Source organism: Hippoglossus hippoglossus, chromosome 22 (genome assembly GCF_009819705.1).
Source record: "Hippoglossus hippoglossus isolate fHipHip1 chromosome 22, fHipHip1.pri, whole genome shotgun sequence".
NCBI classification, from domain to species: domain Eukaryota; kingdom Metazoa; phylum Chordata; class Actinopteri; order Pleuronectiformes; family Pleuronectidae; genus Hippoglossus; species Hippoglossus hippoglossus.
Genome location: NC_047172.1, coordinates 4,485,288 through 4,502,665, shown reverse-complemented (window position 1 = coordinate 4,502,665; position 17,378 = coordinate 4,485,288). Strand labels below are relative to the sequence as shown.

Genomic DNA, 17,378 nt, shown 5'->3' with positions numbered 1-17,378 from the left:
GGCTTCTGATCAGTGTGGCCCGACTACTACTAATGATAATGAAGCACGTCACCCACAGCACTTAGCTGCTAATGATGACTCACTGTGAACTCTATTTGATTTAGGAAGCTGATAAGCAAACAGGTTAATTGCGGAGACGCCTCAGAAGGAGCCGGCTCGTTCACAGCAGCGTTGTGTTGTTTTTCCGAGCCTCTGATCCCTTTTAGAAAAACCTCCTCCTTGTTTTCATGAATGTCGGGAGAATTAATGATGGAGATGTCAAAAGGAGGAGTTGTCAGTGTGGATCTCTGGAGGCTGAACGGCACGGGGAGCCTTTCTCTTCTCGCTTCATCCACTTATGGCGTATCCTGTCATATAATTATCCTCCTCGCCAAAGTGACTTTTTGAGCCTCTTCCTATTCTTCGCCATATGATTTAGTTACGGTTTCCAGTTGGCCGGGGGCACCGGAGCGTGTTGTGCGGTGTCACTGATCTGCTCGGCAGCTGCAGCGTGCAGATAAACAATCAGGCAAAACGCTGAGGGGGGGGGTATTTCTGTTTTCTCCTCTCACTGAATAACTACTGTTGAATTCAACCTTACAATCACAAAAAAATGGTTAAAACTCGAGGTGATATTCCTCAATTCACGAAAGTTGACTCTGATACGACCCACGGGTTTGTTTTCTGAGGCCGTTTGGAAACCTGCCTGTTTAAAACTGTTGAAAAATCCTGCGTTTACCTGCTAATTCTGGTGTGAAAGAGGGAACGGACTCAAACAACCATTCACTTTCACACCTGCGGCCATTTTAGAGTCTCCAGTGAGATGTGGGAGGAAGCTGGAGAAGAAACCCAGGGAGAGCATGAAAAACTCAGCACACAGAGAAACCTCGGCTAAATCGGGATTCAAACAAGGAATCCTCTCTGCTGTGGGGCGACAGTGCTAACCACTGTACCACCGTGCCATCCCCACTTCTATCTATGGTGCTAGACAACAGGAACACTGCTCTGTGTCATGCAATACAGTGACGAGCTCTATGAGATAACATGGTTTCATGCATAGAATCATAATCTCATAGATACACAACTATACTTTCAAACGTAGGTTCCTTTATTTACTAACATACACTACTACTACTACTACTACTACTACTACTACTACTTCTATATACTACTATACTATACTTAGTACTTCTATACACTCAACTACAGGATATAGTATGTGCAAGAAAGATGAGTGTGGTGGTAAATAAAAGGATATAAGAAGGTATAGTGGTGTTTGTGTATAACAAAGTATGGATTATCTCTCATAGGGCCTCTTGTGTTACTGCATGTGTGGTAGTGAGACAGATAAAAAAGATAAGTATTGGGAAATGAATGGTTGCATAAAGCCCTGATAGAATCTCTCCAGCTGTGTTTATTAAAAGACACGTTTCTAATAATAAAAAAATGTCACTATCAGTTGCTTCTGGAAGGTTTTTGTTGTCACTTCACAGTTTGTTCTCCGATATTAAACGAGTCAAAGCCTGGATCTGCTCCTGAGCATCGGATCACGTGGACAAATAATTAACAAGGGAAGGAGTGTGAAGTTTGATCTCAGTTTAAATTTACATGAAGCGCGTCACTTTTTCATTTTATTTATGTTTATTTATATCTTATGTCGATTTTACTTCTGTCAGATACTTGAGTTTCCTGTTCTTCAGTGATTTACTGTACGATTCTCTTTTGTTCCGTCAACAGAGCGTGTGTGTGTGTGTGTGTGTCTCTGTGTGTGTGTGTGTGTGTGTGTGTGTGTGTGTGTGTGTGTGTGTGTGTGCGCCCATTGTAAATAGGTCCATTATTTGATTCAGATTTTTAACTGATTTGCACTATTGTCCTTTAATTGCAGTTTTCCATTGATAATTTTGTTGATCCTCTGTCTCTGAATCTGATACTTTCAGTGTCCCAATACTTATTAAGATTATAAACCACTACAATGACTCACTGATTCTTCTATAACGTCATATCTAAACTGAGCAGAAAATCCTGTGAGGCAGCGTTTACGCCCTCACACGACACTAAAACTCTCACGAGAAGATTTGGAGACGAGTTGGCAGCTTCTTGCTGAAGGTTGACGCAGGTTTTGTTGTTGTTTACACACAAACACCCCCGACAGAAGCTGTCAAATAAAATCCTGTCGTCTTCACTTCGGCCTTATTGACAGTGACAACGCTGGCTCTGGAGTTTGCGGCCCACCCACTGTTCAATTCCAAGATTTGTAGATGCCCCCGACAAATGTGATTTTTGCAAAGCGATAGAAGAAGAAGAAAAAGATGACATGATTTAACATCACTCTGGAGAAAACTGGAAACTGGTTGTGCAAAAAATTCCACATTAATTCTATTTGGTGTGTTTTCATATCCAGATATTCAGATAATCCTATAATATTCAGATTCTGAATTATTGATCACTCCATTTATAAAAATCTGATTCAGCAAAGCTTATTAATAATAAGAAATATGTGCATTTAATTAATCTGCTTCAGTGGAGATGTGAGTCACATGTTTAAATTACGCCATTTATATAATTATTACATAATTTTCGTTATCAAATCGTACCAGACTATTTTTGTTGTACTTTTATTTTTAATTCAAGCTCTATCACTTTTTCTTCTTATTTGTTTCTGTTAAACTGCTCGGAGCCGTTCTCATGAATGAACTCGCTGCGTCATGAATAAAACAAACACCTGCTGAAACTTAAAGAAACAAGGGGAAATAGAAAGATTCAAAAGAAGACATTTATTTTGAAAAGACAGATGGGTGAGTAATAAGAGTAGATGTATTCAAAATGTCTTAGAGTTGCTGTTTTTAATTATTATTCCTTAAATTGTGAGACTTGTGAAACTCTGATGGATTTCATTTAGTTTATTTTGGGTCATAATGTATAAACCCCAACAAATGACAGATGATTGGTTAATCTGAATAAACTATAGATTGTGTCTCTAACCTTATTGTTTGTTAAAGGTTAATACATTACGCCACTATATGATGTCATTTTCTGACTTCAGCGTGTACTGTGATGACATCACTGCAACTATATGATCATAAATTACTTTTCACTCTATGTAAGCTTCAGGTCGTGTCGCACAGGATGCAGACATATTGTATTTCTGAACTATACATGACGTCATTTTCATTATAACTTCATAATGACGTCACTTATCATATATTTTCTGACCAACATGAGCTTTAGATTTTCTTTCTCGCCCTGTTACTTGTGGAGAAATCTTGGAAAATATGTGTTTTTGGAACATATTTTGTTGACCTCGACCTTTGACCTTTAACCGATCGGCTCCAAAAGTGAATCATCTGGAGAAACTCCCTCAATTATTATTTACACCAAGTTTGGTGAAAATTCATCGATGTCTTTTTGTATTTGTTTTGTCCATACACACACAGACGGAGCTGCGACGGCTGAGTGTAGGTTTTGTGAAACATATTTTCCATTGTTATATTTAAGTGGAACGTAATGGAAAATAAAAGCAACTGTTCTTTCCTCTTACTTCGCTCCGATGCTGCCTCGTACTGAATGAAGGTTTATGTGTAATTATTACCTTCAAACTCTCTTATCTGACTCATCTGGGAGAAATAAACTTCTGAACTCCATTTGTTGATTTCTATTGGACAGTTTTATTAATAAATTTCGATTTTGGCTCTTAACCGTGACAAAAAAAACCATATTCTCTCTCCTGTGCTTCAGCCAATGAAATAATCAGTGTCAAAGACATGATATTACACCTCAGGGTCGATACCCGGCCATTTCCAGAGGCCATCACGTTTCTCACCTTCCTCTTAACTTGCTTTTTTCCCTCACCTTCCATTTCCACTCATCACCTTGTTTTCTCCATTTCCTCCTCTTCCTCCTCTTCCCTGTCTCCTGTCCTCCACAGCCCGGTTGTTAGCCGACGGTAAGTTGTCCTCACTTCCTCTACGAACGTCTCCACTAACATCGGCTCCTCTGTGCACGGTGTGGTTTTAAACATCAGCCTCACAATCTGAGCTTCTGTGGAAATCTGTGATGGTTTATTTAGCTCCCATTCAAGATTTCAAACCAGCACCAGTGTCTCTGAGAGGTTTGATGCATGTAAATAAACCGCGCGCCAACTCTGTCCTCCTCCTCTGCTGCCATCGTTGGAAACAACACATGCCCCCCCCCCCCCTGCTCTTAGTGATGGATTTGCATGCTAATCAGAAAACTCATTAATCATAAATCCATAAGTGATGTTCTCCAGTCGAGGGCAAGGTACAAACATTTGATAACTGTCAAGATAAAGAGAAAAAAAAGTTCAGGAATTAGAAATTTAATTACCTTTGTGTGATTTGTGTTATTATTTTTCATGCTTGTCGAGGAAATTGTGTCGTGTCGGGTGCGGCGCGGAGCAGGGGAAAGGCTGGATAATCAAATTTTAAACATGAGCAAAAGAAAGCCCGTCAGGACTTGAGGGTACACACTGTCTTGGTGTGTAATTGATTTAGCTCAAAAGTGTGTGTGTGTGTGTGTGTGTGCAGGCCCTCATTCTCTGGTATAATATGCATGCCTGTGTGTGTGTGTCTGTGCGTGTGTGTGCGCTTGCCGACACGTCCTCCTATCAAGGGGACCTGGCTGTGATCTTTAATGGCAACGTTAATATTTAATGGTAAGCGTGTTGTCAGCAAAGAGCAGCAGGCTGGGACTCAGGGGCTTATATAAAAGATGACAAGGTCCCCGCACCAGGTGGCTCAGTGGGGGTGTCACACTCAGAGCGGGACAAGAGGCCTTTGGACGCACAAGAGCTTCCTCTTGATCGAGTTCGACAGCACAGAATTGATGTTATGGAGCTCTTTGTAGTCGGCGGCGCACCCGGGGACTCGGCGAGGCGTCGGGACTTCTTTCTTCAGCGGAGGACACGTCTGACGGACGGATTGATCAGGGCTTCCACAGGCCTCAGAAACCGGGTTCAATATCAAATCAATGACGTAAGACATTGTCGAGTTTTGACAGTGAATGAAAGTCCCTGGAAATACTTGATTTGTTAATGGAGAGACGTATTCCATCAGTACGGCTCAGCTGTGTCCCGCTGTTTACTCTTTGGATCTGTAGTGAAACCCTGTGGTGAGGATTTAGATTGATACATTAAAACATTTTCATTTATCATCATTGACCTTATCACACAGACCTCATCAGCAGTTGTCATGGAGATAGGTCTCCTGACGCGTCTATGTCCAACACAAGCTGGCACAAAGTTCTATTAAAACCTTGTATTGAGCCTCGTTTCAGACCCTGAGTTACTCGCCAGTCGTCTGTCTGCTCTGATGTTGGGTCCAGTCATGGCTTTGCTGGTTAGAGACTTAGCGGACCAATCAGAGAGCTGGGATTAAGAGGGTTAACGTCAACTTTCTAGATTCATGTAAAAAAAAAAACAGTGGCCAAGAAATGGCCACAAATATAAAGGACAAAACAATTAATTAAAAGTAATTAAATACATGTAAAGAAAAATAAATCAGCATAATGTCTGTATTTCTACATTTATTTATACTTAATGCCATTCTTAGTCCTTCATAGACAAACTGGATGAGATTCACACATTCTCATTGTCCTACAGACATAAACATAGCATATTTTATATCTTTGATTAATTAGGAAAATGAAAGCGATGAGCGGGACAGTGAAGTCACTTGCTGCCGTTTGTTTTTGATCCAAACAAACAAAATGACCTCTGTCGCAAAAAAGATAAACGGCCGTAGAAGGACACAATTTATTGAATGAGTAAATGAAATGGTGAAAGTCCAATAGCAGGTCATATTTCCACTGATGTTCAAGTGTTCGTGTTCCTGATTTGTTTGGTTTTAATTCGTTATTTGATGCCATAGAAACTGGGGGAAACGTCAGGATTTACAGCCTCAACCCCACAGATTTATTCCCGATCTGGACGGATTCGTCACAAGATGGCAGCTTTCACATGCAGAACATTTGTGGCTTAATTTCTGGATAGTTGGAGGAAGTGGAGACGCGTCGTCCATCTTTATTTACACGGATTTCTCCAGAAGTTGTGATTGACCTGTATTTTTTTCAATTAAGACGTGTGAATCTAAAACGCATCCGCCATGAAAATCATCAGAAACTCTAAGAATAGAATGATGGGAAGGATTTGCATCCAATCTTTGCATTTGCTGTGTCTGTGTTCTGATCGATGGAGCATGCCGGGTCGTCTAACCATGAAGTGCTAATGGAGAAGCCATTACGACGATAAATCTGTGTAAAACCTGAGCTTTTATAAATTCAAACTGTCACTAATGAGGCGACCGTCTGATGTTTTGTTCGTCTGCCGTGAAATACAACACATAATCCTCGGCTGAGCCTCCTCTTACCGCCGTTGTTCTCACTGCACTTTCTTTTTTATTTCTCGCCCTCTCCGCTCAGACGTGCCAGACAGGAAGCTGACATCAGACGAGGAGGAAGCCAAGCGGATCGCAGAGATGGGAAAACCGGTGCTGGGGGAACACTCCAAGCTGGAAGTCATTATTGAGGAATCATATGAGTTTAAGGTGAGAAAGGTTCCTGTTCAGACGGAGCGAACGCAGCCTGACGTCTGGTAATTGCAGCTGAAACTAGTGTTTTTCCCACACAAGCAGAAAACCCATCATACCAAACCAAGCAGCTGCCTCCGCGCATGAGAGAACAGCTGCACATTTCTAATTTCAGAGGCACCACAAGCCACATAGACGAGGAGACGTGCTTCATATGCATCATCTAACCTCCTCACCGGGAAAACAAACCCACCATATTGGTTTCTGATGTGTGGTTTTATTTATCATGCTTCAAATAAGGGGAGCTGTGTGGAACTGGATGTCACTGCCACCGTGTGGTCAAGCTCGTGTATTTCTCTTCAGGAGCCTGCGTGGCTGCAGATTAAAGAGACGGAGGGTAAATAAATAATGGACGGGTTTGATTCTTGTTTTTTTTCGCACAGAGCACAGTGGACAAGCTGATCAAGAAGACCAACCTGGCACTGGTGGTGGGAACCAACTCCTGGAGAGACCAGTTCATGGAGGCCATCACAGTCAGTGCAGGTAGTGGACGGATACACAGCCGCTCACACGCTGACATGTTTGGTTTAACTGCTTCATTTCACTGTCATTCAAAACAAAACAATACACTTATAATAATAATACAAAATAATGAGAATAATGATGATTATAACTTTGTAATTGAGCATGTTTCATCCCAAAGAACAAAGAAAACAAATGGTTAAAATACAGAAGGAAATACATAATATAGTTGTAATAATAATAATGGAGATAAAAGATAAAAATAGCCTGGAAGCCCAAATATATTCAGGAACACTGGGCCCCCAGCTGAAATCTGATGGGCCCTACAGTTCCCCTGTCCTGTCAGTAATATAAGATTTTATATATATAACTTACAGCTGCAGAGTTTTATCAGTATAATCTACTTCCTGTCACTGACTTCACTGAATCTTAGCACCAACATCCACCTTCTCAGACTCATCTCAGTGGCGTTTGCTCCTGAAGCCGTGGAATCATCTCATGTAGGTAAAAAGAAAACTCATCCATCACAGCAGGCAGCAGCTCCTGCAGTGCAGCAGCAGCCGCGTCGCCGGGGCCTCGCTCTGTCACCTCCCTGCTGAAATATTTAATCCAGCGGCGCTTTTTACTTTTTCATGATGCACTCGTGGTTGAAAAATGCATCCAGCTCACGTGGCCTGACACTTTGAATCAGCAGCGCGTCCCTGCCTGTCCGCTGTGTTTCCCGTGAGCTGCTGGGACACAGAGGACACGCCCCCGCACCTCCAATGAGGGAGCAGGATGACAGATTTACATTTGCACTTGCAGCCGGTAGAAGATGTTATTTGGACGGAGAGCAGGAGGTTCAGGGTCTTGCTCGAGCTCACTGTGACAGAACAAAGAGCTGGTGTGAGAACTGAATCTGTGGGTTTTAGGAAATCTCCCTCCGATCTCCAGTAGAATGCAGAAACAAACTGAGACTGTAGTTTGTATTGTACACTGATTTAAATGAGACATATTCTGTTCGTATTCAGGTTGATCATTTTAATTAGGGTTATTACTTGAAAGGGTGAGGAAAGACTAGAGAAGAGAAAGAGAATAATATGTATGTAACCCATATTTACACAGGAACCTCCATTTCCAATTATTTTATACCAACAGGAAATTATGAAGTTCGCAAAACGTTATAAACTGAGGATGAAATCAAAATCAAATCGCACAACTACCTGCTTGAAATGAGTCTGAGGTTTTGGATGTGGGACACAATGTGAGACTTGTTTTTCTAAAAGCCTGGAGCCCGGGGGGGGTAACCTCATACTGCAAGCTGTTCACAGCGAAGAGTCAGAGGAACCCGTAACAGATGCTGCATTATTAATTCATTTTAATATTAAAGACCAAACCAAAGTTTATAACCGACAAACTAAAGTGAGCGGTGACAGGTGTTAGTCTGTAAACTTCACTTCCGTCGAATAACTGATTAAAACGTGCAGCTCTTTTAATTCAGTACTTCAAACTGTTTGATCACATCTGACTGGAAGGTTGTGTTTTCATTAGTTTGTTTGTGAGTTGGCAGCATCTTAAAAAACTACTGCACAGATTACCACAAAACTCAGTAGACAGATGTGGTGTGAATCAGAGAAGACACAATTCAATTTAACATTTTGAGATAAGATGTTTTTCTCAGAGAGTTGTGTGTGAATCTGGACATATTTCTGGGTTTGGTATCGATGAGTGTGTGATTTAAACGTGGTTTCATAAAGGTGTGGGATCAGTTCAGCCGCTGTACAGAAACAACTGGAGCTGGAAACCTGTAGCTCCCACTAACGTGTCGCTGAGAAGCTTAATAAACTATCATCTACTTTCTAGTCCGGCTACACATTCACAGAAGATTTCCACTTGCACATACAGTTGAAGTGATGCTGTATACGAGGTCTCTCGCTGTGCACCCTGCTAAGTGAATGTTCTTCTCTTCCTTCTCCTCTCTGTCATCCCTTTATCTCCTCTATCGATTCTTTATCTCTGCACCTCCTCCCTGGCTCTTTACCCTCGCTGCTCTCCCTCCACTTTGTGCTTCATCGTCCGTCATCCTTCTTTTCCCTGTCGTACTCCCTCCTGCCTCCTTGTCCTCTAACACCCTGCTCCTTGTCCCATCTCTTGATATTTACTTCCCCACCTTCACCCCCTCTCTCTTTATCTTCGCCCCAAATATTCTGTTATCTTTCTTCGTTCTCTCTCCACTCGCTCCTGTCATCCCGTCTCCCCTCGTTTCACATCCCCTCGCTCCCCCACGCTTCTCACAAGGAGATGAGGACGAAGAGGACACGGGGGAAGAGCGGCTGCCGTCCTGTTTCGACTACGTCATGCACTTCCTCACCGTCTTCTGGAAGGTGCTGTTCGCCTGCGTCCCTCCCACAGACTACATGAATGGCTGGGCCTGCTTCTTCGTCTCCATCATCATCATCGGCCTGCTCACGGCCGTCATCGGCGACCTGGCGTCTCACTTCGGCTGCACCATCGGCCTCAAGGACTCGGTCACCGCTGTGGTGTTCGTGGCTCTCGGCACATCTGTCCCAGGTGAGTCCAGCAGAGGACATGTTCAATACATACGTGTCAAAGTCTGTCCTGTAAAACTCTGCTTATCACTGTTCTTTGTGTCAGATGATGGATTATTTGCTTTTTAAAAACTTCAGCAGCTTTATGCTTCGTCATCAACGCGGCTGATATTCCTGTTTTCCTCCAAGCTGACATTTTCACCCGGCAGAAACCATATGTCACCGGGAAGTTTGACTCTGTCAGCGTTTCCTGTTATTAAAGGTCCTGCGTGCAGCTTTAGTCAATCATCTCTTCATCCATTCTTCTTTTTCTGGTTGGGGGAGAAAAACAATATTATGAAAAATAATAATATGAATATTGTGAACAAACAAGACCAAAGCTCAGAAGCTGCTGACCTTTCACTCTTTACTTTTCTTATTTGAAAATATGGAGTATTATTCTAAGATGATGGCTCCCACTGCAAAACCAGATTGTGAAAGTTCCCACTTTTGTGCGTCACATATTCTGTTATTTGTGTTTTGTTAATAAAACAGTGTTGAGCTTCATTCACATTAAATGAATCCCTTGCTTTTGTGCTGATATTAGATTTTATTCAGTTGAACCAGACGTGTTGCAGCTGCAGCTCATCCTGCCTCAGGGTGATGGTTGTTCAATCGTCTTCTAACCAAATGGGACATATTCAATATTATCTGATACGTCCAACTTGTAATTACAACATGTTTCATTTACTTTATCAGTTTATTTAACGTGGAACACAACCGTCGAGCCAGAGTTTGGTACAAAACTGATTTGCATCTACAGTCCCGGGGCAGGAAAAGATAAAAGCCCAAACAATACAACACAATAATTGTCATGGCAACGATTAAAAAGGGAAAACTCTGGAATTACCTGGAGTCACATTTCAATTCCTTTAGACTCTACAGTGGCCTTTATTGTTCACATTTAAAACAATTTGATCAAAGCTAAACAGTCATGAAACCTGACTTCTCTCTCCACAGACACGTTTGCCAGTAAGGTGTCAGCGGTCCAGGACAGCTACGCCGACGCCGCCATCGGAAATGTGACCGGCAGCAACGCCGTCAACGTCTTCCTGGGCATCGGCATTGCCTGGTCAGTGGCGGCCATCTACTGGCACATGAAGGGGAAGCCGTTCGAGGTGCAAGCCGGCTCCCTGGCCTTCTCCGTCACCCTCTTCACCATCTTCGCCTTCCTGGCCATCTCGGTGCTGCTCTACCGGCGCCGGGCCCACATCGGAGGGGAACTGGGCGGGCCCCGGGGACACAGACTGGCCACGACAGCCTTTTTTTTCAGCCTCTGGTTACTTTACATCTTCTTCTCCAGTCTGGAAGCCTACTGTCATATAGAGGGCTTCTAGAGAGAGAGCAGACTTCAGCATGAGAGGACACACACACACAGGGGTTTCAAGTACAACTTCAGAGGTAGCAGGGTGAACGCTCACTGTGGAATCGGGTCAGTCTTGTACGGTACAGAAGGACAGGAGAGGTGAACGCGGGGTTTTTTTCCCAGATGCCTCCCTCCCTCCCTCCCTCCCTCACTCTCTCTCTCCCTCAACCCCCTCTGTAAGGATGCTCGGAGGTGTGCATCCTGCCCTCCAGTGCCGACAGGCCTCACAGGAGAGCCGCCCCGAGCCCGTGCGAGTGTGCTTACAGTTGGGATTGGGTCACCACCATAATCCAGAAGATGCCGAGCGCTGGTCCCGCATTCCACTGGAAGAGTCTTATAACCGGAGAGAGCTGAGTTAATCAGAGGTCTATATTTTTCTCAACATCCGACGAGAACGACTTTTTCTAAAAAAGTATTTTGGGGATAAAAACGCAAAAAATACATCAAACAAAAAAAAAAGAAAACCACAGACACGCAAACAAAAAAGAGGAATCAAAGAACTATTTTCTGATCTATGTCGAGGAATCTCAAAAGATTATCTATCGTGAATGGAAATATGATGTTGAGTGACAGTGGGATGGATTCATAGTATTTATTTTTGTTTGCATAGTTTCCTAAGGAGCGCTGCAGGAATCACACAGAAGAAGAGGAGGAGGAGGAGGAGGAGGAGGAGGAGGAGCGACTGTGGCAGATGAATCAGCATCAGACAGACGAGGAGGAAGAGGTGGACACAGTGAACATGGTCAAAACTGCCCTGGACATTACTTCCTTACTATACGTATCTATATATAATATATTTCCATATTTTCTGTATATTTTGAGTATTTCTTTAAGTGTGGTCACCTTCTGCTCTAACAACAGAGGATTCCTGTGGCTCAGCGGGACGGGAGGTGTTTGGGGGGGGGGGGGGTCAAACTATATACTGGAACGATGTCTTCACATTTCTAAGAGTTATGTATCTTGCCTATAGGTAAAAGTATGACATTGTATTTTATTTATTTACTGATATCTTGATCTCACTGGAATTTTCACCTTTTCAATCAGAAACCTGAAGAAAAAAACAGAAAAAAAAACAAACGTGTTGCTGCAGAGATAAATTCAGAGGTATTTTTCTACTGGTCCATCCATGCACTTTGCTGTATAGTTCTATTTATGGAGACTTCTACTTGTACATGTGCAAAAGGCCAATATTACCGGTGTCGCTATGGACTGAACAGAGTGCCTGTGCAGGGAGAGGCTGCAGCCGCCCACACCGACCAGATACCCGCTCCGCTGAAAAACACCGATGAGCTTCTTTCCAAAATGGTGGATATCCATTTTAAATAATAACCACAAGAACAACAAGCAAAAAAACTAAAAACGAGGGCTACAACTAATGATTCTCTTCATCATCGATCAAATCCGACGACTATTTTCTGAATTGGTTGCTACAAGCTGCTGTTCTCGTAGCTTCTGTGTCTCTGTGCGATCTAATTCAAGGTTCATTTCATCTATATCCAGTTTCCTCTTTTATATATGAATATTTAAGAAAATCTACTAAGTTGAAACCTTTGTGATCTCAACAGGCCTAAATAACAATGTGTTCAATAGCATTCAAAACTCAACCAATGCATAAGCTCACGTTTCTTCCAACGCCAACATCCTGTTAGGTCTTATCATTTTAATGTTTTTCCTTTCCAGCTTTTTAGCTTTAATATCTGACATCTAATATCAGCATAACATCTAATAACGACTCTTTGTCCTGTTATTAAAGCCACGAATTAACCAGCTCTCACTCTGTCAAGCTACTAGCGTCAAGGGCTTATGGGAAAATTTGCTTGTTGGGCATTTCTAATAATATTATATATATAAATATACATTTGTAATCATCCTCCCTGTCTCTAGAATAAATAACATGACATGTTCTTGAGCAGAATTAAACCCATGTCTACATTTTAAGTATTTTTGCATTATTACAAGTATCGTTTTTTATTATGTATTAAAAACCCAAAGTTATAGTTTCACCTGAGGTTAATGTTAACCCAATAACCTAAGTTGCTCTGGCTAATGTTGAAGCAAATTCCTATTTATAGAATACATGTCTCTGTCCGTCAAAGTTGATTTGGATATAACTTTTAACCCAAAACTTTGATCCTTTAAACAGAGTTGGGTAATAATTCGCTCCCGGTTCATAAGTATTTCCCCCTTTCACATTATGCAGTTGATTCATTGTTAATATGAAAAATCAATTAGTGCAGCTTTGACAAATCAACACAGAACATCTTCAGAAATGTTTTTGTTACAATTCAGCACGATTGTCCTTCACAGCTTCATTCCTGGTTACACAAAGAGCCGATGTCAGAGATGTCCCAGTTTGGATTGAAACTCTTCTGTGACATGTTGGCGTGGAGAGGCGGGGGTGTGGGTGTGACAGCAGCAGGGAGCTCCAGGTTGAATCTGAACGTAGCCTGACAGTGATACTGAATTCTGTTTATCACACATGACTGGTGCTTTGTTTGTAAAACGAGAGGGGGGGGGGGAACAAAACAACGTTGCACATTTGAAACTTCCAACAGCAGAGAGAACATGTGTTTGTTACTCGATTTGCATAAAGTGTGTGTTGATATATAATCAGTAAATTCTAGTGGCTGATTTTAAAGTCACCCCAGAGATTAACCAAAGAGGTGGGATGCAACATCTGTTTAAAAAAAAATCTAGAAGTAAACAACAACAACAAAAAAATAAATAAATGAAAAGGTGAGAGTAAGCGGCAGTGACACTGTATCTCCACAGGGGGGATGTCAACCTCCAGGCCCTGTGGTCGTCCCTTCCTCTACTTCTCCATGAGCACCTCCTCCTCATCTTCCTCAGTGTTCTTCCTCTGTGGTGAGCAGGGATGTAAATACGTCTGGTGGCCGAATCGGACGCCCTGGACCACACCTGCTCGCCCCACTCTCTATCTCTCTCTCTCTCTCTCCTTCTCTCTCTCTCTCTCTCTCTCTCTCTCTCTCTCTCGCTCTCTCTCTCTTACACACTGTATAAACACACACAGACACACACACACACACTGGGAGTAGAGCGATGGGTCCACTGCTGCATTAGAGGGAGGACAGTGTCCCATTCAGAGGCAACACAACCCAACATAATGTACATAATGATTTCAGTGTATGTTTACATATAGACACAGTAGAGGTGTCCTGGGGGGGGAAAGCATGTCGACACACAACTCTCATCTCCAGGTTCTCTGCAGTCGCTTCACCTGAGCCAGCGAGTCAGTGGAAGTGTGAAGTTTTTATTTAATTTATTCATTTATTTATCATTATTATTATTTTTGTTTTGCTTCACTGTCACCCTCTCCTTTGTTAAAATACTTAAAAACATGTTAATTACCAGTGCTCTTAATTTCATCCTCGGCCTCTAGCGGCTTCTCGTGTTGTTTATTTGCTTGTTTTATTCTTTTGATCTGCCGGGACGTGTTGGAGCCGAACGTCGGCCGGCGTGTTGTTCTTGTGCATGTTTCCTGCAGAGGCCCCGGGCCGTGCGTCCTTCTCGCACCCGCGTGCACAGGCGATGTGGGTCCTCACACGGGGCACCACTCTGGATTGGTTCTGTCTTAAGGAATACATGTCTTACTTCAGTGGACGAACAAACGTATATATATTTATCATACACATCACTTCTCGAGGCACCAGTCTTCTCTGTTCCTTTTCCTCGGCCTGCTGGATGGAAGTGAAATCACCGTGCAGTAGTTAGACTTGTGGTTGCTGATGTTGTGAGACACCGAGGGAAGCTTCGGTGATGAGGTGAATACTGTTTCTTTTTAACTTTGTTTTGTGTAACAGAAAAAAAGGGGCACATTGTAACGGATGGGTTGTTTTTTTTTCCTGGCCTGCAATGAGATGTCAAAAATAATAATAATAAAAAAAAGCAAATTTCCAAAGCTGACAGATGTTTTGAGATCAACCCGTTTTTTTTTCTTCTTTTACTGTGGAATAAAAGCAACTTTCTGGTTCATAAGCTGGTTTCACCGACTGGAATCAAGTCTGTGTCTGAATCTGTGTTAATAACATCACACCAGGTTTAACATTTCAGGAATTTCGGAAACAGACTTGTGCTCGACCACATACAGTATTTTTATCGTGAAAACGTCCCTCACATTTCCCTTGAAGGCAAAAATAAGAAAATCTCCCAGACATGTTTTATTAGGGGCTTCACATAACAACAGAGCTGCAGCAGAATATTGATGCCTTTTAAACATTGCAGTGAAAAAGCACAAGGTGAGGATTTTTAATTTAAGAGTAAATATTCTAAAGAAATATGATTCCTGTTTTTAATTTTTCTGTTTTCATCCGGCTCAAAAGACGAGTGAAGGAATAATTTCCGTGAAACCAGCCACAATCATAACACATCTTTATTTCTTCTGTTGTATATGTTTGTGTGTTTTTCATATGCAGGCTGCAGAGGAACCACATAATATTTGACATATTATTAAAAACAGAACTGAGGCAATGATCCTTTAATCTGATGAAACTTCAGACAGAAACATTTTAAGCTGCATTAAAGTTTAATTCCGTATCAAAGGGTATTTTTCAGCCCTTCTTCCATGTCTTCCTCACTTTTCTTTTTCTGAAGTCTTTATTTGGTGCCTGGTGAGAAATTAAGAAAAAGTCATCTCCCTGAAGCCATTTTCTGATATGAGAGTTTAATATTCAGGTTTTCAAAGTAAAACTCAAAACAGAAGCAAAACCAACCCCTCAGAAGTCACATATAAAGCTGGAGGATCATTTCTGCTAAATCAAAAAGAAAAGTTGAAATAATGACAATAATAATAAAACTAAGCTTGAATTACTGTCTCTTGGTTTTTATATTGTCAGCTAAAATATTTACTTTTATTTACAACTTATTTCATAGTTTTGATCTATGTTGATTATTATATTAACTTAATTTTGATTATCAAAGAGAGTTTCAAGATCCTGATCATCTCAAATTTCATATATATTTTAAGCTACTAGCTTATATTTAGAAATTTGTATTCTTTATTTATTTTTTATTCATTATTTTACTATTTACATATTTTTCACATGTATCTCATAATTCACACTATTTCATAAGTGAAATCATTTTTAAATCTAACTTGTTGATTGTTGTTTTGACTGAATAAGATGTAATTTGACTGATATAAACTTACCGATTTACTACGAGCAGTTTTACTTTGTCTTTTTTCCTTTTCCTGGCAGAAATGTTCTTCCTCACATGATCTCGTCTGTCATCTTCCCAAAATGCATCATTTATTTATCACCTCCTACATTTATGTATTTACCAGCAGGACATGGAGCCAACAGCCTGTGTCCATACAAACACCATGTGCAGACAGGAAGTGAACTGAGCTGAACATGTGAAACACTGCTATTGCATCTCTGATGTTTTACGACTCTCCTACAGTTTGTTCCTGATGTCTTATAACACAACACGACTTTACACGTTTATTTTACACGTTTATTTTATTGCTTTTGAATGAAATTTAACCAAGTGAAAATTCAATCCACTGAATCTTTTGAAATTCTATTTTAAACACATACAGACCCCATTGGTATATTTCAACTACACACTCACACACACACACACACACACACACACACACACACACATCTTCTCATCACATCACTGGAATAGAGGGAATTGTTCATTTGAATGTCTATGTGGACAGTTTTTTTTTACCGCTTGCTGTAATAAAAAAAAAATATTTTAGGGATTTTTGCATGAAATGAAACCTTCAGTTGACTATTTTCATATAATTTACTTTGTGTTTTCTGAAGGGTGGTGGGCTCTATAATTCAATAAAGGAGAACATTTGAAGAAACGAAAGGCTTTGTGGCCCTGTGTGTGTGTGTGTGTGTGTGTGTGTGTGTGTGCGTGCGTGCGTGCGTGCGTGTACTCATGTTGTGGGGTGTTTAGGTTACGTTTAGGTTTAGGTTTGGGTTGAGGTCACCATAAGGTTAAGGTAGGTTAAGCTTAAGGTTATGTTAACGTTAGGGTTAGGTTAAGGTAGGTTAAGATTAATGTTAGGTTAAGGTTAAGGTTAAGGTTAAGGTTAGGTTTAGGTTAAGCTTAAGGTTATGTTAAGGTTAGGGTTAGGTTAAGGTTAAGGTTAAGGTTAAGGTTATGTTAGGGTTAGGATTAGGTTAAGGTAGGTTAGGATTAATGTTAGGTTAAGGTTAGGTTAGATTTAGGTTAATTTTAGGTTTAGATTTTGGTGTAGTTTTTGGTTTAGGTTAAGGTTATGTTGAGGTTAAAGTAAGAGTGAGGTAAGTGCTAACTGTGGTTAAGGTGAGTCTCATAAATCATTGCAAGGCAATTGAGACGTGACTGTGTGTGTGTGTGTGTGTGTGTGTGTGTGTGTGTGTGTGTGTGTGTGTGTGTGTG

At 41.3% G+C, this 17,378-nt stretch overlaps 1 protein-coding gene across 2 annotated transcripts in view; it reads left to right on the top strand.

Annotated features, from left to right (window-relative positions):
• The window catches only part of slc8a3 (solute carrier family 8 member 3), a 91,530-nt gene extending 79,201 nt beyond the window's left edge, over positions 1-12,329 (top strand). Inside the window, exons 4-8 of one of the 2 annotated variants that reach the window (XM_034577313.1) lie at positions 3,905-3,922; positions 6,415-6,539; positions 6,965-7,064; positions 9,324-9,593; positions 10,571-12,329. In XM_034577313.1, the coding sequence (XP_034433204.1) occupies positions 3,905-3,922; positions 6,415-6,539; positions 6,965-7,064; positions 9,324-9,593; positions 10,571-10,947 (890 nt within the window). In that variant the 3' untranslated portion in view covers positions 10,948-12,329. The remainder of the gene's footprint in view (positions 1-3,904; positions 3,923-6,414; positions 6,540-6,964; positions 7,065-9,323; positions 9,594-10,570) is intronic. The other variant, XM_034577314.1, reaches the window with a different exon arrangement.
• The last annotated feature ends 5,049 nt before the right edge of the window (positions 12,330-17,378 follow it).